The sequence below is a fragment of the Epinephelus lanceolatus genome, chromosome 1, assembly GCF_041903045.1.
Source record: "Epinephelus lanceolatus isolate andai-2023 chromosome 1, ASM4190304v1, whole genome shotgun sequence".
NCBI classification, from domain to species: domain Eukaryota; kingdom Metazoa; phylum Chordata; class Actinopteri; order Perciformes; family Serranidae; genus Epinephelus; species Epinephelus lanceolatus.
The window spans coordinates 36,246,890-36,269,286 of NC_135734.1; the positions used below are offsets into that span (position 1 = coordinate 36,246,890).

Consider the following 22,397-nt stretch of genomic DNA (forward strand, 5'->3'; position numbering starts at 1 on the left):
GAAGACGGGGAAAGGATTTTTGTTTTGTAGCAAAAAGGCTGCAAAGGGCCAGCGAAGAGACGCATGTTCCCTGAGAAACCAAGACATCTGTTGTCTGTGAGAAGATAGCACAGGGAGGAGAGGAGGGATTGAGAGGTCCCTACAGTCCCGTGCACGCCGGCAGCGGCTACACTGCTGACTAATTGGTACGAGACCTATGCGTGAGCGAGTGAAGGAGGGGTGACTGGGTGGCAAGCCAGAGAGGAAGGAAGACAGGCCACCTCATTCCCACAGGATGAGGAAAAAAGAAAAAGTGGCGACCAAAACACAGAAAAGGACAGAAGTAATGGCTGTTTCCCCTCTTCCTCCCCTGTCTCTCTCACCCTCCTTCCCTTCCCTCTGTAGCCCTTCCAGACCCAGACTCCAGACTAGCCTCATCCTTGTAATTTAGATTAATTTCTTCCACATTTTCCTCAGGGATTAGGCTGCAACCCACCCAGCCCCCCCTCCTCCCACACACATACACACACTCACGCACACTCGACTCACCCCCTACCATAGTTGCTTAATGCTCTCATTATTGAACTACGTTCCCCACACTGCTACACCCCCACCCCCAACCTCCAAACACACACTAACACACACAGAGAAATACTAAACTCTCAGCTCTGTGTGTTGATCTTTTAATGTAATTAAATGATTGCACTGATTAGAAACGAAACAGTTACGTCTTATTCCATTTCATTAGTCCAGCATTGTCTTCATCAGAATAAACTTCTCAAATGCTGTCACCAGATGTATTATTATATAAGTATTCCACTAAGCTACTTTTGAAATGGCAGTAATTATTGGCCTAAGTGGCCTGTTATGGAGCAATCAGAAGGATTTTTCATTTAAGTCAGCTTGGACCTCTCTGTCCTCAACCTAAATGGTTTTCTTATTACGAAAGAAGGTGATGACCACTGTTAAGCGCGAAACTAAATTGGACAGGGATACTAAAATGTTCGACATGACGGTCACAACAGCCATTTCACACTGACCGTACAGCATGTGAGGCTGACAGTATGTTCTCTGACTGCTGTAAAACACAGCGCAGCGGGCAAATACCAGCATAGTTCACTCACTTTAACTCCAGGTGTGTTTAATGCCACACAGGAGCGAGTCACACTGGGAGGAGACACGACGCAAACGTTTCTCACAACAACAAGTAAACACCAGAGCCAAGGTGAATCCAGGAAGGTGAAGCAGAGACATGCAGGAAATGAGTCACATCTCTTTTTTTAAAATGTCTAATTAAATTTTCCTCTTTTTTTCTGCCAAATTAAAACGGCTTACTCCTCTGCATTCTTTATTGTGCAGTTAACACCAACTGTTGGCATGATAGAATACAAGTCTCAGAGAAGCCAAATCTGTGCATGTCTTTGAAAGCATCTCAAAACTAATTTGATTTCTTTGGCTTTCTATTCATTTGGTACATTGTGCACTAAATTCTCTTTCATATGATGTCTTCTCTGTGTCTTTTATCTCCCCCTTTCAGTTTTATTCCACCTGAAAAGCACTTTGTAACTTCAAAACTTTGTTAGGAAAAGTGCTATATACTTAGTTAGTCACTGTATGTTAATGATTTCATTTCACAAGAACATAGTGTCTTGCATATAATATTGCACTGCAAACAAATAACTGTCTTCTATCCAAAACTTGATCCAAAAAAAATAATAATAAGTTTACGTTTATTATCCTTTTCGAAATTTCTTTTGTGTCAAAACTAAACTTGCTTGCTCAATAAATGTCTCCTCCAGTGCACTATCCACATTTTGTTGTTGTTATTTAACCTCTATTTAGCCAGAGGGGTCCTGTTGAGATTTAATATCTCCTCTGCCAGGAAGTCCTGGTAAAGATGGGCAGCAAAACTCAAAGTTTCAAATGCAGGGACAGATGACGTCACAAAAAACATATCAGAACACAACAAGAGGAACAAAATACAGGAATCAGGGGCTGAGAGACAATCATGGCAAATAACAGCACTTGTTAAAAGCAATAATATTGGTCCGTAAAACGTGATTTCAAAATGCTTTTAAACACGTCAAGATAAGTTAATGTCTTTTTTTCAGTTGTCGGAGAGGAGCAGCAGGCAACGAATGAAAGTGGTGTGAACAAGACAATTTTAATGAGTCTGTATCGGCGGCCTGAAGGAATGGTGATGATTAAAGTCCATTTTCCTGTAAGAACATTGAAGTAATTACAACTTCTACATGAGTAATTACATTTAAGTTAAGTAAAAGTACTTTTTCTTGAATTTGATATTTAAGTACTTTTCGCTCCATTCTTCCTGAAGTTGAAATCATCTTTCACTCATTTACTTATTTTTTAATCATGTCTTAATCCCCTGATCTAATGTCTTAAAGGCACCAAAACAGCAAATTCACATAGGCTGAAAATCATGTCACACTTCTTTTTCCACCAAATGAGGGACACATATTTTGAATTCAAACGATCATCTGCTTCCTGTGTTTACTGAGCTGAGAGCGGCTCGACCTCGTCTCCTGATTTACACATGAGAATCAACTGTCGTCTGTATGACTTGTCGCTTGTGACATGGGATGTTAAGACTATGGTTTAACTCATAAAGTGGTTTCAGTGGTTGGGAACTGCAACCAAGCGATTAGTCTGACTGCAAATGAGCCTTAATGTACAACAGATTTTAAAGGCGGTTGTTTGAAGGGGAAGTCGTTGGACTAAACGGAAGGGGTGAAAGTAAAGTGCTAAGTATCTGGGAACATGATGGGCCAAATGATATGAAGTATGTAACAACCAGTGGGTGTATTTAAGTCAATGTATGTTCAGATTTTTATAAGAATGTGACATATAACTTTTTCTGTCTTGATTTCCTCCTTCTTGGTTTTTCAGTTGTGATAAGCTGTAACTTATGCCATTGAACTGCTGTTTTTTTCAGTGTTAAAAATAATAAATAAAGGGAAAAAATAAATCCAGTGTGACTGAAATTCAACTTAAAGAAATACGTATTACATCTAGTTTTTACTTTTTGCCGCCATTTTCCCCTCTCCTGACAGTTTTGTCATGTGACTTGACGTGACCTACATAGAAAAGGTCATTCAGTCAGCACTGGCATGAAATACAACTACAGTTGAGTGAATCTGGAGTTGACAAGTAGCCCTGGGGCATCCTAATGAGATCAAAAGAGTATATTAGCATGTCAGATATAATCTCTGAAAATAAAAGAAGTATATGACTTTTTCTTTTTTTTTTCTTCATTAAAGAAGAAGAAGCGAAGGTAACGGTAAGCCTGACAAGTCCGCGCTCGCCTCCTTTTCCCAGTTTATTAGGTGTGTCAGAGGTGAATTACTCACACTGTCTCACAGTTGAGAGGAAAATGTCTGACCAGTTACCACGTTGCCTGTGTTTTGGAAAACACGTGATAAGGAATGACACATATTAAACAGGTGCACTGTGGTCTGATTTTAAACATGATAACTGTCTGGGATGATATAGCTGTTTAAATGTTGGAGGTGTTCATGTTTTTCCACCTCATACTTTTTTTTTAATTATACTCATACACCTGGTTTACCTTGACTGAGACTTTGTTCGGAAATGCTCATAAAATGGCTGTCTAGCTTAAGATTGGGCACTTAAAGGGACGGTTCACCCCCAAATCAAAAATAGATATTTTTCTTCTTACCTGTAGTGCTATTTATAAATCTAGATTATTTTGGTGTGAGTTGCCGAGTGTTGGAGATATCGGCCACAGAGACGTCTGCCTTCTCTCCAATATAATGGAACTAGATGGCACTCAGCTTGTGGTGCTCAAAGTGCCAAAAAAATACATTTGAAAAACTCGGCAGCAATGCGTCTTTCCAGAAATAATGACCCAGTTACTCAAGATAATCCACAGACCTTGTTGTGAGCAGTTTCATGTAGGAACTATTTTCTTTCTACTGAACTACACCCGTTAATCGTATCACCACACAGACGGAAGTGTGCATCTACTGCTAGCTCACCTAGCACCTCTGAGATAGCTAACGTTACAGCTCATCTGCGGAGGATGGCATTAATGTTTACATCGCTGAAATGTTAGCTAGCTCAGAGGTGCTAGGTGAGCTAGCAGTAGATGCACACTTCCTTCTGCGTGGTGATACAGATGGCAGGTGTAGTTTGGTAGAAAGAAAATAGTTCCTGCATGAAACTGCTCACAACAAGGTCTGTGGATTATCTTGAGAAACCGGGTCATGATTTCTGGAAAGAGACATTACTGTTTCTCAAATGTATTTTTTGGCACCTTGAGCACCGCAAGCTGAGTGCCGTCTAGTTCCAAAGAATCTCTACGGCTGATATCTCCAGCACACGGCAATTCACACTAAAATAATCTACTCTAGACTTTTGATTTGGGGGTGAACTGTCCCTTTAAGATACTCATCTGATAAGCTCTAACTCTGTGCACTTGCTCAGAGGGTATCCTCCTCCACTGACAATAAAGGTGAGGAAAGTGAATGTGTGTGTTCAGTAGCTCACGGCTCGCAAAGCAACCTGCGCTGTGACTGACATCGAGTGACAACATAAAAGAGAGTCGTGCGAGGCAGGACAAAGCAAATAACTTCCAATCAAAGCCTCAGACACAGGCAGGTTGTTGTCTCAACCGTGTTAAACCAGTCATCAAAGACACTCAAAAAGTCCACCGCCTCTTTCTCCCTCCACCAAGCCTCCACCAATACCTCCCTCTCCTTTTCTACCACGGTCTCCACCTCCTCTTATTATCCACTCTCAGGGCCAAGCGTACAAGCTCCGAGTAACTGAAGGCAGTTAAAGTCAACCGCTGTGAGGGCAGTGAGCCACAAAGTTGACAGGTCTGGTTAAACAGGTTCTGAGGGGAGAGGCTGATACTTGTTTAACTGCTAGGTATGGCACACTGCTGCTGCTGCAGATGCCTCTCTAACATGTAGCCTGGCTTTTGTGAAACACTAGTTTCACCCACTGACCTCCAAAGCAGGACACATGCCTAATGCAGCACATATGAGGAGAAATGCCAGGGCAATATATTGTCATTGATTAAAAACTGACTCGTAAATCCAGCCATGTGTCCGTTGTTAATACACAATTGTGTTTTAATCAGCACTGGTTTGGTGTTACTGTGGCTTGGGCTCAAGCTCACTGAAACACATAAACAGGCAGACCACATGAATCAGCAGGAACTGGCTAGGCAAGTGATGATTAAGCAACCTTGCGCCACATGTAAATCCCATCTGCAGTTTTGCACCATTTCTTTTTCTCACAGACTTCAAAGGAAGTATCATCTGCAGAGTGAAACTTGCAGCACCGCATTTCCATGGATGTACTACACCTTGAAACTAAAGCGGATTGACACTTCACACGGGGGCACGCCTGCAACAAATGCAGGAAATAGGAAGGCAGAAATGTCAGTGATAATAAGTGATGGGCCCTTCGAACGATCCCTTCAGTACGTGTTAATAGTTTTCTGTGTTTAAACATAACCAAGTCATTTGTCTGCTGCTCTCAGCTGTGTATCTCTGTTCATCACATGATGTACTTTTGAGGTCCCAGCCTCAGCCACACAGCCTATTTGTGAAGCTAAGTGAAAGCAGATAATGATGGCTACTGTTCCCATTAGTTTGGGGATTTTTCTTTGCTGTTTATTAATAGGAAACTCTTCCAACACATGACTTAGCCATCATCTGTAAATACTTCTGAAAAGGGGGTTACAGAACAATAGCACATTAAAAAAAAAAAGAAAAAAAAAGGATGTGTGTCTGTGTGTTTTTATGGGGCCTAGGCAACATCACTGACTCACTGAATCAGTCTTTCATTTTATTTTTATTTTTTCCTGAAACTTTAAAACAGTTGTTTTTTTTTACATATTCTCAGAAAAGTATATCATGCCCACTTCCTAACCTCTACTCGATAAAAAACTAACCCATTTATAAAAGTTGAACACATCATCATAAAAAGTGAAACCATACACCAGAATGATACCATTATTTACACAAGCCCATTAAATTACAACATAAATTAGAAAATATTTACATCCAGGACGAGACGCTGGATAAAATTCTATGTTTGGAATTTAATGTCTAATTAAAAACATTTTTAAAGAAAGAAATATATACATTTACACTCATTCTCACGACGTACACACACTCTGGCAGGGCTGAAGTGATTGGTAGGTTGATGGTAACTTGGGTTTTTTTTAAATACTAAGAATGATGAGTACCTAACGTGGTCACAAAAATAACGCCGCCAGGTTTTAAAGAGAGAGTAACAATGCAAGCATTGCTACGCCTGTAATTCACATGAACACTGAAGAGGCTGTAAAGTCTCTGGTTTCTGACCAAACACAGACTGAAAAACCAAAAATCATCTTTTCTCATTTTCATTCAGGCCTACATAAGATTCAAATCATCTTTCGTGAACAAAGCACAATAACACTGGAGCCATTTTGAAGTGGTCGTACAAATCAAGCACACAAAAAAAAAAGAAAGAAAGAAAATGAAGTGGATTTTCTTCTCTCTCTTTCTCATATAAAAATTGTCCTTTGCAAGTCTATTGAGACACAGGAAATCAGTGGATTTGCCTCCAGACAGAGCAGGAGGAGGTGGGGAGGGGAGCTGAGAGGAATTCACAGCCACAGCAACTCATCTTGAAATGATGTCCTCTAGGGAGAAAAAAACAGTACCGACTTTGTTCTTTTCCTCTTGTCAACAGACAGCAGGTCCCGTAGTTGTAGCATCAGCACATTGGCAACTGTATGGAACTGCAGTTGGTGTGATATGTTGTATTTTACGCGCTCATGAGGTGGGCTCCCATTAGGACCAGTGCACAGGCGTTCACCGTAGGTGCGGACTGATTTGTAGCCAGCTGTGAATGGTTCTTGGAAATCATCAACTTCTCAACAAAAATATAACAGTGCGAGTACACACACACACACTCACACATTCACACACAAATTCAGCTCTCAAAATGACAATACTTATCAATCAATATTGATTTGAAAAAAGTCCAAAAAGGGCAGACAGGGTGGCGAGATTAAGGGAGTCGGGGGGGTTCTCAAGTTCATAAGGATTCTCCTCTGAGCTCTCATTTCCTGTGCTTGTCCATTTTGTCGGTAGATTTGCTCCCACTGTCTGAGGATCCCTGGGTGTCGCTACCAGAGCTCAGGTACATCTTGTCCACTTGTTTGAGGGCCTCGTTCAGGTAGTTCTGAAGCGAGGTCATGGCGGCGCAGATGGCCGGAGAGCCAAAGCCGTGAGTGATGAGGCTGAAGTGGGTCAGGCAGCCTTGGATTCCAGGCTCCATGATGGGGGCCGGCCGCGAGTTTCCCAGAGGTGAACGGTCCTGAGTGAGCAGGTCAGTGAACTCCTTGCAGATTTGCCTGAAGGTAGAAAACCAGAATGACACTAAATTCAACATGTGTACTGTTTCATTGTGATCTAAGGCCAAAGTCTGCAAGAAGTTAAAATCCTCCAGTAATCGAAAACGTCCTACAGTACACCCTACTTTGCTAGAGGTGTATTTCCACGCAAATTAAAGGCAACCATGCAGATAAGACACTTACTTGGCAGCAAGCAGCATGTTCTTGCGAGAGTTAACCTCGTTGCGTTCCACGTGTGGCCTGCCCAGGTATTCAGCAATTGCCTTTGCAGGGAACTCTGTCTCACACACGTAACCAAAGTCTCTCGCTAAATGAACAGCTTCACCTGAGGGAAGAAGAAGAAAACAAACCTTGTAAGAGGAAAGAAAAGAGGAAACTTTGAGCCTAAGTCTAAAGGCAAAGACACACTAAAGCAACATCAAAAACTTTTGACGATGAAGGCTGACTGTTGCGTCGCCTCACATCATCTGTACCCCGGACAAAAAGTTGAATTTAAACACACTGCACAGACTACAGCCAATGGCCATTTTGCACATACGTTCCACCCCTGCATTACAGGGAATAACTCTCCATAGCAACAGGCAGCAGTAATCTGTGTTTGTCATTCAAAAGGGGAAACTGGGAGACCGACAAGGCAGATTCAAGATGCTAGTTAGCCAGCTAGCACATTAAAACACAACCCAATGTTGAAAGAGCAAAGGACTGTGCGCCAGCAAACAATAACACAAACAATGACAAACCATATCTGCCAAAGAGCTCAAAAAAAAATCTCACCTAATATAACCAGTTTGTTCTGATCTCCCGCCCCCTTGACTTGAGTCATTTGTTAGCTTTTCTCACCTCTGTTCCTCTTTTTGTGCACCGAGCTGCCAGTAGAGTGATTTTATTCACCGTCGGGCTCCGTCAACTCTGATTGAACATGCTGAACTAGCCGATAAAAGCTGACAAGGGCCGACTAATGCCAATGGTGCGGTACACACAGCAAAAACTAGGGTGACAGACACTCACCAACAGCCTGACATTGACTGATGGCAAAGCATCGGCTTGGTGTGTCAGGGCGCTCAGACAACACAATTGGCTCATGGTCTCAAACTAAGACTGTTTATTTACGTAAGAATAAAGATTATTACTATTTACACGGATATTAAGACCACATGCCCTCTGACAAACTGGGCAAAGATCAAATGGTAAGCTGGTGGATTCAGCAATTTATCAATTTAGAGCATTATACTAGCAGCCCTGTCTTGGACCAGACACACACACACAAGCATCAAGGCACATGAAGTGAAGCAGTTGAACTACAGAATAATCAGCTGTGCTCAGTCTCATAGCTCGAGGGAAGAAGAGCTAGCGAGATGAATATATTTCAGTCTTGAGGGTGGTTTGACTTGCATGGTCATAATGGGCTTATGTGGATAAATGCTAGCAGAGAGTGCCCGCGGCGCCAACAACACCGCTTATTGATAGACACGCACATCACTTGAGGATGCGGCCGGCTATTCAGAAGCACAATCTTGAAGGTCAGCAGACCCTCCTGGCGAGCCGAACACAAGATAACAAGGCTTAATTCAGCTTTGAAGGTCTCTAAATAACACAAGCCTCCAGTCATTCTCCTGCACAGAATCAGCAGCCCATTTATAAAAATTAGGCGCGTAGGGAGCGAGAGAGGGAGAAAAAATATTTTACCTTAGCCCGCGGCAGGTAGATGTGATTAAAGTGATAACATTTTCATTGCGAGGCGTCACTGTCTGGCTAAGGTATGACTGATGTTTTAGTATTCGAGGCTTTGACAAGAGAAGGTGAAAGTGTTGTGTCGTGTGGTCATTTTAATTACGCAACTCTATGACATTAAATAAAACATTTAAAAGACGAATATATGAGAGAGAGGTGTCGCTAATACAAAATAATACATTTGGAAAAGTGGTAGAATCGGAGCGGAAATATTTTGGAGCTTCTCTGCTGCATGATTAGTTTTTTTAAAGATGAACTCAAAAGGATAATTGGATTTTAAGTATTTATAATTTTGTCTTATGGACAACTATTGCACATCTCTCCGTCCTGGGAAAAGGATCCCTCCTCAGTTGCTCTTCCTGAGCTTTCTACCATTTTTTTCCCTGTTCATGTTTTTTTGGGGAGTTTTTCCGCGCTGTGAGGATCCAAGGACAGAGGGTGTCACATGCTGTAAAGCCCCCCCCCGAGGCAAATTGTGATTTGTGATACTGGGCTATATAAATAATGGACAGACATACCATGGGAACAAAAGAGAAAGCTAACATGCAGTTGAAAGCTTTGCAAATGACACGACAAAGAAAACATTGAAATTGTCTTAATATATTTGAGTATTTCAACAATGAATGGTGTTCGGAATATGGCTTAGAAAATACTGTATGGTACTTCAAACACACACACACACCCTGTGAGAGAGATTGACAGTCTCACAGTAATACAGCGACATTCCAGCCGCTGCAAACAGCAATTACACCCGAGAAGGTGCTACACGCTACTGAGTGACATGTCATACCTTCTACTAGTGAGGTAAGCAGAGTGACATTCGCTGCCTTCCTTCTTCCTGCAGGCAGGTTGAGTCCAATCTTATCCAGCTTCTCTCTCAGAGAGCGACCTCCATTTTTTGACTTGGCTCTGCAGAAGAACAAAAAAAAAAGCATTTTAAGTCCACAGTTGATAAGTAATTCAAACAGATTATGAGTTTTCTAACGTGCTGTATTAAAGTTTGTGGAAAATTATTAATGGAAGATTAAGAAATTAATAAGAAATCTTTTCACACATTTTCCTTTGATTAGCGTAAGGACATTTAACCCATAAATTAAGACAAATGGAGCAGATTTGTATGATTATTGTGCTATCAGCTAACTTCAGAGATTGCAAAGCATACTGCATACATATCCTATCAGAGGAGGCCTCGTTGTGCACTTCTGATAACAAATAAATCACACAAACAGGCTCTCCTGACCTGAAAAAACACTTGACGCTTCCATTCAAAAACTGTTGCAGAAAAATCACTCATACATGCGTTTGCAAAAACACTTAAACTCCCCACTTGCAGTGGCCGATTCAGTTTTACGCATGACTGGAGGGCAAGCTCTCCCTCTCCTCGGCGGGTGAAAGAGGGAGCATCTTTTGGGAGGCATGTGTGTACGAGTGCCCCCACCCCCTCGTCCCCTTCTCCCCCCTGTCCCCCTGCTAACGATCCCCCTCCTAGTGCTATATGACCTACTTAAAAAATGTCTGTGATTGTGCATGTGTGTCTGTGTCGATGTGTGTGCATGTCAGCGTTAACACAGGCACATGGGAAGTGGCAAACGTGCACTCCAAGCACAAAACGCTCCGGTCAGGGGTGCCGAGTACGTACTGCAACCTTGCGGTCCCTCAACAGACTGCCACACTAACATATGTGCCATAAGGTCAACTGCTCTGCCACGGATAAACCTACCCATGCTGCAACCCCGTGACAAACGCACAAAAACACACCCACAGAGTCTTTAGATTGGTACTAACTGTGTTGATGTAACCTATCCCCAGAAGAAGCAGAGAACCAAAATTGCAGACCACACAAAGAATGTCACGAACCTTACGCAAAAAACTGATGAGCCAGACTCTGAGCCAAGCTGTGCTTTTAGAAAAGCCTTTCCCGTGGGCTGCTGAGCTTCAGTCTCCAGATATCTGGAGCTGCAACTCCTCAGTTTAATGACAGTTATATCTTAAACAATCAGACAACCCTGTCAAAAGTTTGCAGAGAGCAGAGATATATATAAAAACTAAGGAAATTAATTATGCTTGCGTTAGCCTCCCTTGCTTTTTGTGAATCAGCTCTGTGTTCCTGTGTTAAGTTGGAGCCTTTAACAAACAACAACAGGGAAACATTCAGTCCAGCTCGCTGTCATGTTGCATGAGTCTGAGCTCTGACCTGCGTAAAACCCCTCCCAGGAGCGATGCGTTGAGGCACTCAGGGGGTGATAGACGTCTCTGGACTTCAGCCACGGTAACCTTGTACTTGGATGTGGAGCTCAGCAAGGAAAGACGGCCCGGTACGGAGCAGAAAACCTCTGTGGGGTTCGACACCATGCCCAGCAGGGACTCTTTCTGGAACGGAAGACCCAGCGCGTTGCCTTTGGGAAGAGTGACAGGACCTGGAGGGCGAGGGAGAGAAAAGTGGGTAAGCTGAAGAGTGAAGAAGAACAAAAGAAAAGCAAAAAAAAATTCTGGTTGTGCAACAGAATTTGTTTATGTAAGCACTTTTCCTGTGTATGTACATAAGCTCTAATCATCAAAATCCTTTCTGTGCAAAAGGGAATCTGTGTTTTCTTGTACGTAATCACAAGACAGAGTGTGTGTGCAGCCCTGCATGGCTAAGGAAGACTGTGTCTGCTGGACTTTTAAAATATTGTGTGGTTTTGCAAACACTGGATCCCTGATGGTTAAACAGTTAAAATGCCCTCATGCCAAACACCATCCACAAACAGGTACACACATACAGCCTGCCCCTCGTCTAAGCCTCACATTCACCTCAGTACTGTTTATTATATTGCTCTCAAAGGGCTTTAAGTATTCCAGACAATGTGTGTGCTTTTTTTGTTGGCACTAAAGTTAGAAGTTTTCAACCCCCCACAAAAGGTACTAACAGTCATCGGACAAAACAGAAACAGCACAGCACACTACAAAACATAGCTATCTTCATCCTCACCCGCAAGAATGCCCCCCTGATAATAAGTCCTCTGTAAGCGATCAAGGTTCCTGCCACCTCGTAGTCCTAATACTGAGACAAAAATCACAGAGTCACATGAGTGCTTTAAGGCTCCTCTGGGGCACATGGCTGGGAATGACATGCCATTGTTTACAAGTGGGAAAACCTAGATTGCCCATAGCGTGCCCTTGAGCATGGGAACAATATAATGAGCCATCACTTATTTTCGTAACAAATGGGGACTGGCTGGTGTGGTGTGCCATGCAAATGGCTTTCTGCATGTAACTGTGCATCGTAATATTGTGACGCTTTTTGCTGTTATGCTTTTAAAAAAAATTCACAGTTTTTTACTATAAATGTTGCATAAATGTCTCAGAATTAACCAGAGCGCTGCGATATTGGTCAGGCTTCATAATGAGAAACTACTGGTTAGACTTAAAATAAAAGGTAAAACCTGCCTTTGTACAATTAAATTTTTTTTATAGTTTTATAAGTTTTTACAGGATTGAATCTATCTATCTGTCTGTGGTGTGAATGACTGAAAAAGGCGAAGCAGCACAATAGTGCTGCTCGAGCTGATTTTTCTATGACTCAACCCCTGTTTTAATGAAGCCCTGGTGACAAAACATCAGGAATAAGTTCTCCCTCAAAACAGTTCATGTCCCGACAAATAACTAAACTGTCCTTCACATGCAAGCCCTAATGCCACACCCCGCCAAAAGCTGGTTCTGCAGAGCCAAACACTGCTCCGAGATCAACTCATAATTTCCTGTTAACGTGAACTGAAAAGAGCTGCAATTGCGAGCTTAACCAGCCTAAAGATGATCCAAAGCCTTCCTCTTCTCTCACAGTCAACACCGACGCTTGTGAGATTGCTCAATTTTCATGTCTTGTCAGCTGTAGCCTGTCAGAGGTTTTTTTTTGTTTTGTTTTGTTTTTTTGAAAGGGGATCAGTTCTTTCCCACTGGGCATCCATTCAAGCACCTTCACCAACAGAATAGGCTAAGGATCACATCAAGCTTAGATAAGTGCATCTCATGGCTACAAGGATTATCGGTGTATGCAGTGCAAGTACAAATACAAGACTCCTCCTCTGCTGTACTCATGAACTGGGTGCCCTGACATGCCACTATAGAAGTAATTGTTATGACAATTCCAAGTATGTAGAGAGTGAAGAAGGGAAAAAAAAAAAAGAAAATACGGTCCTTACAGTAAATTTCCAGCCCTCGCCAGTAATTACTGCATCTTTATTTGGTTGTACAAAGGCACATGTACCCCAGGCAGCATTTTCCAAAAACCTATTTTGCTCTTCAAAGTAAGAGAAGTGCAGCACTGACGACTGGACACAAACATGCAGTGAACTCACCTTTTTTGATGACTGTCTGATCTGCCATAATAATACTGTGGTCATCTACATGCTGATAAGAAAAAGAACAGAAGCAGCAATAAGCATTGTTTTAAAAAAAAAAATTACACAAAAAATGACAGAGACAAAGCTGGCTGGAATTAATTTCTGTCAATGTGTGTACAATTTAGAAAAATATCTTTTGCCTCTTGCATGCAGAACAAAAAAAAAAAGCAGGCATATTATTGTGACATGTTTATGGAGTTGCTAGTGGTGACATTTGGTTGTTTTTGATCTCCTGTTTGATATACGGTAACTGAAGGAATTAATTTTAGCTTTGCTTTGCATGAATGCTATCCTGACATATGCTACCTGTGTCAGCATTGCAAATCACACACACGCAGCATGCACGCACATTTACTTGAATTTCACTCACTTGAACATCCTCCATCCCGTGCCCCATGTCGTGCATCCCCATGTTATCACCAATAACCGACGACTCTATGCCGTGCACATGTGGAGGCAGCAGCTCCGGCCGCCGGAACCCTTCCCTCCTCACCCCGGACGAGCCTCCCTCCAGGCCCAGGATCTGACTCGCCAGCCCGCTCCTCCCGTGCGCTCCGAGGCCCTCCTGGCCCTGCCGCCCGGGCCATTGCTGCTGGTTCGACGACGGCGACTGGTGTATGGAGTTGATGTTGAAAGGGTCGCCGAGGTGCGAGTAAGGGTCGCTGGACTGCGGGTAGGAGATGGGCTGGTAGGGAGGCGGGAAGTACGGGGGCTGGAAGTCCGAACTGGCCGAATGTGAGAGGGAGGGAGACGGGCTGTAGAGGTGCTGGCTGACCGCGGGCAGGTGAGGCAGCCGGGGGTTCCCATTGCTGTTGCCGTCGTGCCTTTCCTGAGGGAGGACGGAGGAGACACAGGTCAACTGAGAGGGCTCACAACAAGATGGCAGGTAGTGGTGACATTTGGCCCTCAGGGGACTCAAGTGTCTGATGTACACTTTAAATAATGGCTTAGAGATGTGCCTGAATATATTATTAATATTATATTATTTTTATTTGGCATGGGAAAGACACCCACACTACTAGCCTATTTATATTATTATAACATATTATTTGATGGATTAATCAGTTAAATAGGTTATTAAAACCATGGTAGAATGTTCTCATGTGTAAGTAATGATCCAAATTAATAATTATGCAAAATAATAATTTATCTTCAGGCTACTACTTTTGCAAAATAATTTTTTATTTATTTATTATTTTTTAGATTATTTTAATTGTTTTTATTTTTGTCATTATTATCAGGCACATATCTGTTTTTGTTGTCATCTAAATAAATATTAGCCTGCATTTATTCTGAAATGTGTCCTGCTTTTACAGCTGTATGCAACTTTTTTTCCACAGAGTTTTCTTAGCACTTTCTGTTCCCCTGTTTTCGTCTGTTGTAATGTCTGTTTTCCATTTTTATCTTCCCTTATCTTATCACTGTCACATCATAAATATAAACTAGACCTATAGTCACGGTTGTGGTTCAATACCAAACTTTTTTCGCTGCCAACCAAAAGGTACTTTTCCCCCTCGTTCTGCAACTCCCTCGAAACTCACCTCACAGTCATCCTCATACTTGACGTTGTCAGCTAATTTCCACAACATTCTGACAGAGAAAAAGTCTCCCCGTTACAAAAGAGTAAAAGCACAAGAAAACAATCTCGTCGCCTGCGAGTTAATCCAGGTATGAAAAACCCAAGAGCTTCCTGGTGATCATGAACCACCTTGTTCTTCAGCTGCGGCGGACAGGCGAAGTTGCGGGTGAATGCTGAAGGGGCGAACTGACCGACCGACTCACTATCCAACCGCAGATATGAGTTTTCCCGACAGCCACTACGGGAGAAAATAATCAGGCAATATTCCCCCCCCCCTGTGTCCGGTCAGTGTGCTCTGGAGTTCTGTTTGTGCAGCGGGAGAAAACGGTGCATTTAAGAAACTTGACTCCCTCTTATGGCAGAAAAAGCGATGTTCAGTCTTATTGGTGAACACATGAACACTGTACTATATGTGCACAGGCGCGCACAGGGGGCGGCACCCTGCGCGGTGATGTCAGGGGAAAAGGGAAAATGAAAATATTGCTGATTGGCGGGATGATGGTCCAATCAGAATTCTGTCCGTCTGTGCAGAGTCAGACATTTAAACCCAGTGACTTTACTAGAGCCCACTTTAAGTGGCCCACAGTGGGAGAAGTCTTTGTATCTCCAGACGCATCATCAGTAACCTGAGGACACCTGTAGGCTCTGTTTCAGGATTATATTCCTTATACACACACTGAGATGATGAAGAGATTTAAAACAACCCTCCAAAAATTAGGAAACAACTCATTTTCAATTGCTGATAAGTAAAAATGTAAGAAAACATTGAATTAGATGGCGATACAATTTGTGTCAGAACCAGCTTTATTATAGGGAAATGTTGCAGTGACGGGTTGCTAGGTTATTGAGAGGCTTTCAGCCAATCACAGTGCTCGGTTCGAGGTGTTCCAGCATGTTGATGGTGTTCGTAATAATTATTAAGAAAGGCGCCATGTTTATTATAGCAGAAAAATACTGCAGAGTTTTTTTAGTATAAAAACTAAGCTACTGATTTTATAACTGATCTTAAAGTCAGGATATGCCAATGTAAATATCTGTTTGCATTTTTGGAATTATTTTACATTTTTTTTTTTTATTTTAATTTTATTTCATTGTATTTTATTTTATTTTATTTTATTTTTTACTGTAGCCTACTTAATCGCATCAAGTATTATTTTAAACATTTTAAACAAAAAAAAGTGTTTTAAAATGATCATTTTATTAATAATAATCATTTGTTTGTTTATTTATTTATTTTATATTGTTTTTATTATTATTAGCCAATTATTATTCACGATTGTGGTTATTACATTAACTGTTATCAGATGTATGGTAGAATAATATCCGTGCTCTCTTCTTTCTTCTGGATGCCATTTAACTTAATTAAATCCTCGTGCTCATCTGTTTACCGACTCAAAATAACTCCAGCAAGATATTAAGATAATGCAACTGTCCGATTTAAATGCCTAGGTAATAACAATAATAGTCATTCAGATAAACCCATGACATTGTGATGTCGGTGTTTCACAGTGGTGGTTAAGTGCTTGTTTCAAACCGCAATAAGCCTCAGGGCTTCTCTCTCTCTCTCTCTCTCTCTTTCTAAAAAAACCCCTCCAAAGCTCAAAAGGATCTCAACAAACAACTCTTTCTTAACTTCATTTACATTTTTGGTGGAGCTTTGCAGTGTCCAAAACAAGGCTGCTTTGAAGCTTTGATATGCATCTGAACTGAATGTGAGGACAAAAGATGTTTTTTCTTCTTTTGTTAATTATAACGAACTCACTTTGCATTATTTTGTTAAGTTTTAGCCCATTTTATTTTAAATTCAGCAGTCAGAGGGTAATGCGCAGTATATTTGGAGTCATTTCGTTAATTGGTTTTGTATCACTGAAGGAGAGCATGTCAGATTATAAATCTTGAGATTAACGAACAGACTTTTGTGTTGTAGGATAACAGCCTGTGGCGTCCGTGCACCCAAGCTGTGATGATCGGCTGTGCCTGGGAACAACAAGACATGGGCTACACTAGGATTATCTTTTTTTTTCCAGTGTTGGTCCCTGGCTTGTTGTGATGCGGAGCAGAAGTGAAATGCGCGCTGATTAAAATGTTATTTCACGTCGGAGCAGAGCAGACCTACAGGAGGTTAGTGACGCTTGGCTTGCCGGTGATGTTTTGTGCAAATGTGATGCTCAGCTTGTCATTTTAATGACAGCACACTGCGGTGACAACCGGCTCAGCTGATGTCAGGTGTAAAGATTAAATGGATCCGTGCCCGGACAAAGAATGTGACACAAATCAATGAGGGAGTTGTGCCATGTGGCCTGTGGGAAATAATATTTAAAGGTTGATTTGTGTGAGAATTTTCACAATATAATGATAAATTAAAAATCCCAAATTTGCCTTTATAGCCTATACTAGACACCAACAGGCCCTATACAAGTCATTATGATATTCAGGTTATATTCATACACTATATATAGCCTATATTATCTGTATCATGTTGTACATTAGAATCCCATATGATGTCCATGTTCCTGCAGAACTCGCTTGCTTTTATAGTTTAATTTTCAAAAAAGAGAAATAATAAAGAAATGATCCTGCTTATTTTGTACAAATTATAAAAAGAAAAATATGCATCATTTTCTTAAAAGCCTGATTCAAAGTCTGTTCATCACGTCTTTGTAATCCAGCAGCCTCAAACCAAATCACTTTGACTTTCTGAGAGAATAAAACCCACGCCTTTGTGACATTAATCACGGGTTATCCACAAGCGCACACGGCGCTGCTGCTGCGCGATCACAAACAGGTGATTATTATGGAACGGTAATAAAACAAATCTAAGCTCAGCAGTAAAAGCGATAAATAGGCTATGATGCAGGTTGGGTTAAACTAAGTCAGCTGTATAGGAAGAGAAATACAGCAGTGAACTCACCCTCCAGTCTATCCTCTCCAGCATAGACATCTGCAAAGCTCCAGTCACAGCAATCCCACTGAGACGCAGCGAATGAGTGAAACCATGAGAGGTTTACGTGACCGACTTCACCTGACGGTGCCGCACTGCGCATGCGCCATCCGGGCTAATACACCTGAGTGGGATAACTCAAAACAATCTATCTCCAATTCCTCCACGAGAACCTGCATTTATAATGTTTTATTTAAAGCAACATATTAATATAATTTAAAGTGGGGAAAAGGCAGCGCATAAATGTGTCAACAACATTATATAATTTTAAAATAAACTGATTATACTCACAGGATTAGATCTATAACCAAAAAAGAATTATTGCTGATCTCATAAGTATCTGTTGAGTACAAAATAAAAAAAGAAACAATGACACACAGGCTAAAGTGTAAGAAAAGGTGAAAAGAAAAACACGTGGGGAAATTTCAAGATGAGGTAATTCCACCCCCAAAGCCACATCGCCTCAGGCTGACCAAAAAGAATCTGCTTTCAAAAGCCACTGAAGCTTTTTAAGGCCTAAAATGGCTCTTGTTATCTGATCTCCCAAATACTTTAGCTTAAACTAATGAACAGATCAAAGTGGATTCGCTATGTGGTGGAGAATGTAGCTTACATATCTTGCTCTGAGAAAAAGGAAACTCACCTTTCTGAGGCGCAGCCCGGGCGGACACCTGCCATAAAATAAAGCCTCATCAAACAGCACACTTTTAAATAATTGGGAACTATAATGGAAACAATTGTGCGTGTCCTATATTAAAATGATAAAATAAAATATTTTAATCCCAATCTCTATGTATCTGTGATGTCTTCACTGCACAATACCAGCTGTACGAACTTTTATGGTGCTTGAAAAAAGCATTATCTGACAGATAAGTCTATGATCTCCAGCTTAACTTGAATTCCAAACATGTAGGCTTTGTATATGGTCTTATTTAATCAAAGTTTAACATAAATGCTTGTTGCAATTCATTACAAATTTACATCTATGTTATAATGGGTGCAAACGTTCAGATACGTCTGTTCAAAGATGCGTTCAAGGACTCTAAGTTCTCCTTTTCTTTCTTTCTTTTTAGCCCATCGCATTGGCTCATGCAGGATCTGGTAAATCTATCTGTACAAACATCTACTCAGATCAGAAAATGCATCTTAGTGCTGCCACAATTATGGGCCCACATAGAGCCAACACTGAGCTTTGAAAAAATGCTACTGGAATATATCAAACAATCCAAAGAGGCCGTTAGAAAACGCATCTGTCTTTGCTCCTGCACAGAGACAAAGGGTTTCTCTGGTTACTAACAAGAGGTCATCGAAAACGAAACAAAAGAAAATTTACATGAGCTTATAGGGTTGTTGTTATTGATGCGTTATTCTTCTTTAAACCACCTATTCAGTGATCTAACGTGCGCAGAGAGATGTAAATCAACAAGGAACAGAGAAACATGTCACAGGCTGCTGCTGGATGAAGACAAGAGGACGCAGTGTTTATTTGAATTTTTAGCCACAATGATTGGATTATTTATGGTGTAACTTACATTTAATGAAAAGCAGGCGGACTCCGCTTTGGATGTTCTTTTTTTTTAACCCCGCGACCACAGTTTGAGTCTGTGGAGTCACAGGATAAAGGGATAAAGACGCCTCTGCTGCCGCCTGGTGGCTGCATCACCACATTACCACTGGGCTTCTAACAATCTTATTGGAGAAAACATGTTTACTTCAAAAGCAAAGCCATTTACAATTTCTTCAGGTTCAGGATAGTATAAACTGTTAAAAATAACCCCCAGGGGGTATTAGCATATATTTTAGTCTGCTATGTATAATTTAAAAATAGCCACTTAAATAGTTATGGAAAAACAGGTAGTGGAAAAAAATCACTCTATGCCTGTGAAAATATAGTAGTCAAATGTACTTTTTTTTTTGCCGTTTTTGTCCAGAAATAAAGTTGTCAAATGCCAAAAATAACGATTCCGTGTCAGAATTGTATGGAAAAATGTGTTCATTTGTCTCTCTGTGTTGTTTACTTCAAAAGCTAAGCTATTTCCAATTTCTTTGGGTTCGGTAGGTGTAACAAACTGTTAAAAATAAACCCCATGGGACATTATTTCAGTCTGCTAGCTAGTATAATATTAAAATAGATACTTAAATGATTAAAAAAAAACAGGTGGTGAAATGTTTTTCACCCTAGGTGCATGAAAAAAGGAAAATATAGCTGTGAAATTAACATTTTTTTTGCCATTTTTTGTTGTTTTATTGTCCAGAAATAGAGTCAAGATGTTGTCAAATGTCAAAAATAATCATTCCATTGAATGTCTTGGGTCAGAGTTATATGGAAAAGTGTGTTTATTTGTCTCTGTATGTTGTTTACTTCAAAAGTTACACCACTTTATGTATCTTGTTTTTCTTTTTCCGGTTGGGGATAGGTGCAATAAAGGGTTGAAAATGAAGCCTTTGGGACATTATTTCAGTTTGGTACCTGGCAAAATCTGAAAACAGACACTTAAAGGATTAAGAAAAATCAGGTGCCACAAAAAATCTGGGGGGTCGCTTTATACTTCTACTGTACTACATTTTAAAGCAGGGGTGTCACACTCATTTTAGCTGCTGGGCCACATACAGTCTGATTTGATCACATATGTGCCGGACCAGTAAAACCATTACAGAATATCCTGTAAGTAACAAACACCTCAAAATGTTTCCCTGTTCTCAGTTTGATGTCTTCAAAATAGGTGCAGTTCAACAATATGTCTGTTTTTCCACACAGTCATTCTAGTATTCACCGTCATTACATGTGCATTTTTCTATACATTTCCACTCCATCCACACCAGACTAAAGTGGAAGCTATTCAGGAAGCAGGTTAAGTTGTCCCCTGCCTTACAAACCTTTTTACAAATGAAACATTTTGGCAGTGTCTATCTTAATAGGGTTCCACCTATATTGTTTTAAGATACAAGTCTAATATAGATTATCTTGTACTTGAAGCTGCTGGTTGAATATTTTGCACAATGTTCAATATCTTTAAGTGTGACCACAATAAGTAGACCCATTCATTGTTATATCAGAAGGGCAGCACTGTGTTGTTGTAATAGTTAGCATTGTCGCCTCAGAGCAAGAGGGCTCCTGGTTCGAACCCAGGGTGGGGGAACCCTTCTGTGTGGAGTTTGCATGTTCTCCCCGTGTCAGTGTGGGTTTTCTCTGCGTACTCCAGCTTCCTCCCACAGTCCAAAGACATGCAGGTTAATTGGTGACTCTAATTGGCGCACATAGGTGTGAATGTGAGTGCAAATGCCCTGTGATAGTCTGGTGACCTGTCCACGGTGTACCCCGCCTCTCGCCCAATGTCAGCTGGGATAGGCTCCAGCCCCCTGCGCCCCTCAAGAGGATAAGGAGTTATGCAAATGTGTGATGGATGTTATTTCAGAGAACTGTATTCTGGTCAGAGTGGAAAAACCTCCGGAGTAGCATTTTATGAGGAAAGCTACTCTCTGTTTAACCTGCTTTTGAAACCTGACACCTCTTAGCCTTCACAAGTGCATCACTATTAGGTGTGCAATAGTGCCCAATCAGGCCCTTTGGTGGGCTGATTCTGGCCCCCAGGCCTTATGTTTGACACTGCACTTTTTACTACACTGCGTTTATTCAACAGTGAATAGATGAGTCAAAATTTAGTTTACAACTGGATAACGCAGTAATGCATGATGTGTGTAACAAATTTTATATTCTCAAAATCACAGAAAAAAAATTGTCCAGAATATGTAGGCTCCAATTAATTTTCATGGAGATTTTTTTCAAAGTTTTCCATGACTTTTAGTGCCCATATTAAAAATCCCATGACCATTCACTATGTATAACACAAACACTATGACATTCTCACATGGAGTGAGAGACAAAACATGGGGGAAAATTGTTAACACATCCAGCACCTATTAGAGCTACGTTACGTCAACAAGAAAATAAATGTGGTTATGTTACATTAAGAATATCCATGTAAGATTACTGTCAATTTATTTCATTACACGCTACAAAATTCCATGACTCTTGCCAAACTTTCATGGATTTCACTGATCCCATGACTTTACCCCTTTGCCTGGAAAACAAGATGAAATTCAATGGCTTTTCCAGGTTTCCCATAGTAACAAATACTCATTTTAAAAGATTACCTACGAGACACAAGATGGCCCCTACCTTACCAGAAAGTCTGTTCTCTGTGTTTTTGTTCTGGAGGTTTTAGGTTTCACATCGTACCTGCTTAAGCTGCATACTGAACCAGGACTGGATTCTAAACCTGTTGTGATGTGAAGTCCTGCTGATTGATAATTATACACGTTAAAACTGAGATTTAAGGCAAGCACATCAATGTGAAAACAACCTTCTAGTGCGAAAGTCAGCAC

At 41.0% G+C, this 22,397-nt stretch overlaps 1 protein-coding gene across 4 annotated transcripts; it reads right to left on the bottom strand.

Moving 5' to 3' along the window:
- Positions 1-5,804: 5,804 nt before the first annotated feature.
- tfap2c (transcription factor AP-2 gamma (activating enhancer binding protein 2 gamma)) lies at positions 5,805-18,135 on the bottom strand. Of its 4 annotated transcripts, none has more exons than XM_033625638.2 (8): positions 17,982-18,135; positions 13,862-14,320; positions 13,447-13,498; positions 12,081-12,152; positions 11,304-11,526; positions 9,900-10,018; positions 7,562-7,703; positions 5,805-7,378 (listed from the first exon to the last, which is right to left on the bottom strand). In XM_033625638.2, exons 1-8 carry the CDS (start codon positions 18,009-18,011, stop codon positions 7,084-7,086), a joined length of 1,392 nt encoding a protein of 463 aa, XP_033481529.1. In that variant the 5' UTR covers positions 18,012-18,135; the 3' UTR covers positions 5,805-7,083. The 4 variants fall into 4 exon arrangements, with proteins under 4 accessions (XP_033481529.1, XP_033481528.1, XP_033481531.1 ...); XM_033625637.2 differs by lacking the exon at positions 17,982-18,135 and adding an exon at positions 15,033-15,449; XM_033625640.2 differs by lacking the exon at positions 12,081-12,152 and having other exon boundaries at positions 17,982-18,134.
- Positions 18,136-22,397: the final 4,262 nt, after the last annotated feature.

Coding starts and splice junctions, on each gene's coding strand:
- tfap2c (XM_033625637.2), bottom strand. CDS start 15,080: ATGTTGTGGAAATTAGCTGACAACGTCAAGTATGAGGATGACTGTGAG. Junction 7,704..9,899: donor GCTTACCTCACTAGTAGAAG/GTATGACATGTC, acceptor TTCTTCCCTCAG/GTGAAGCTGTTCATTTAGCG. Junction 7,379..7,561: donor AACATGCTGCTTGCTGCCAA/GTAAGTGTCTTA, acceptor TTCTACCTTCAG/GCAAATCTGCAAGGAGTTCA.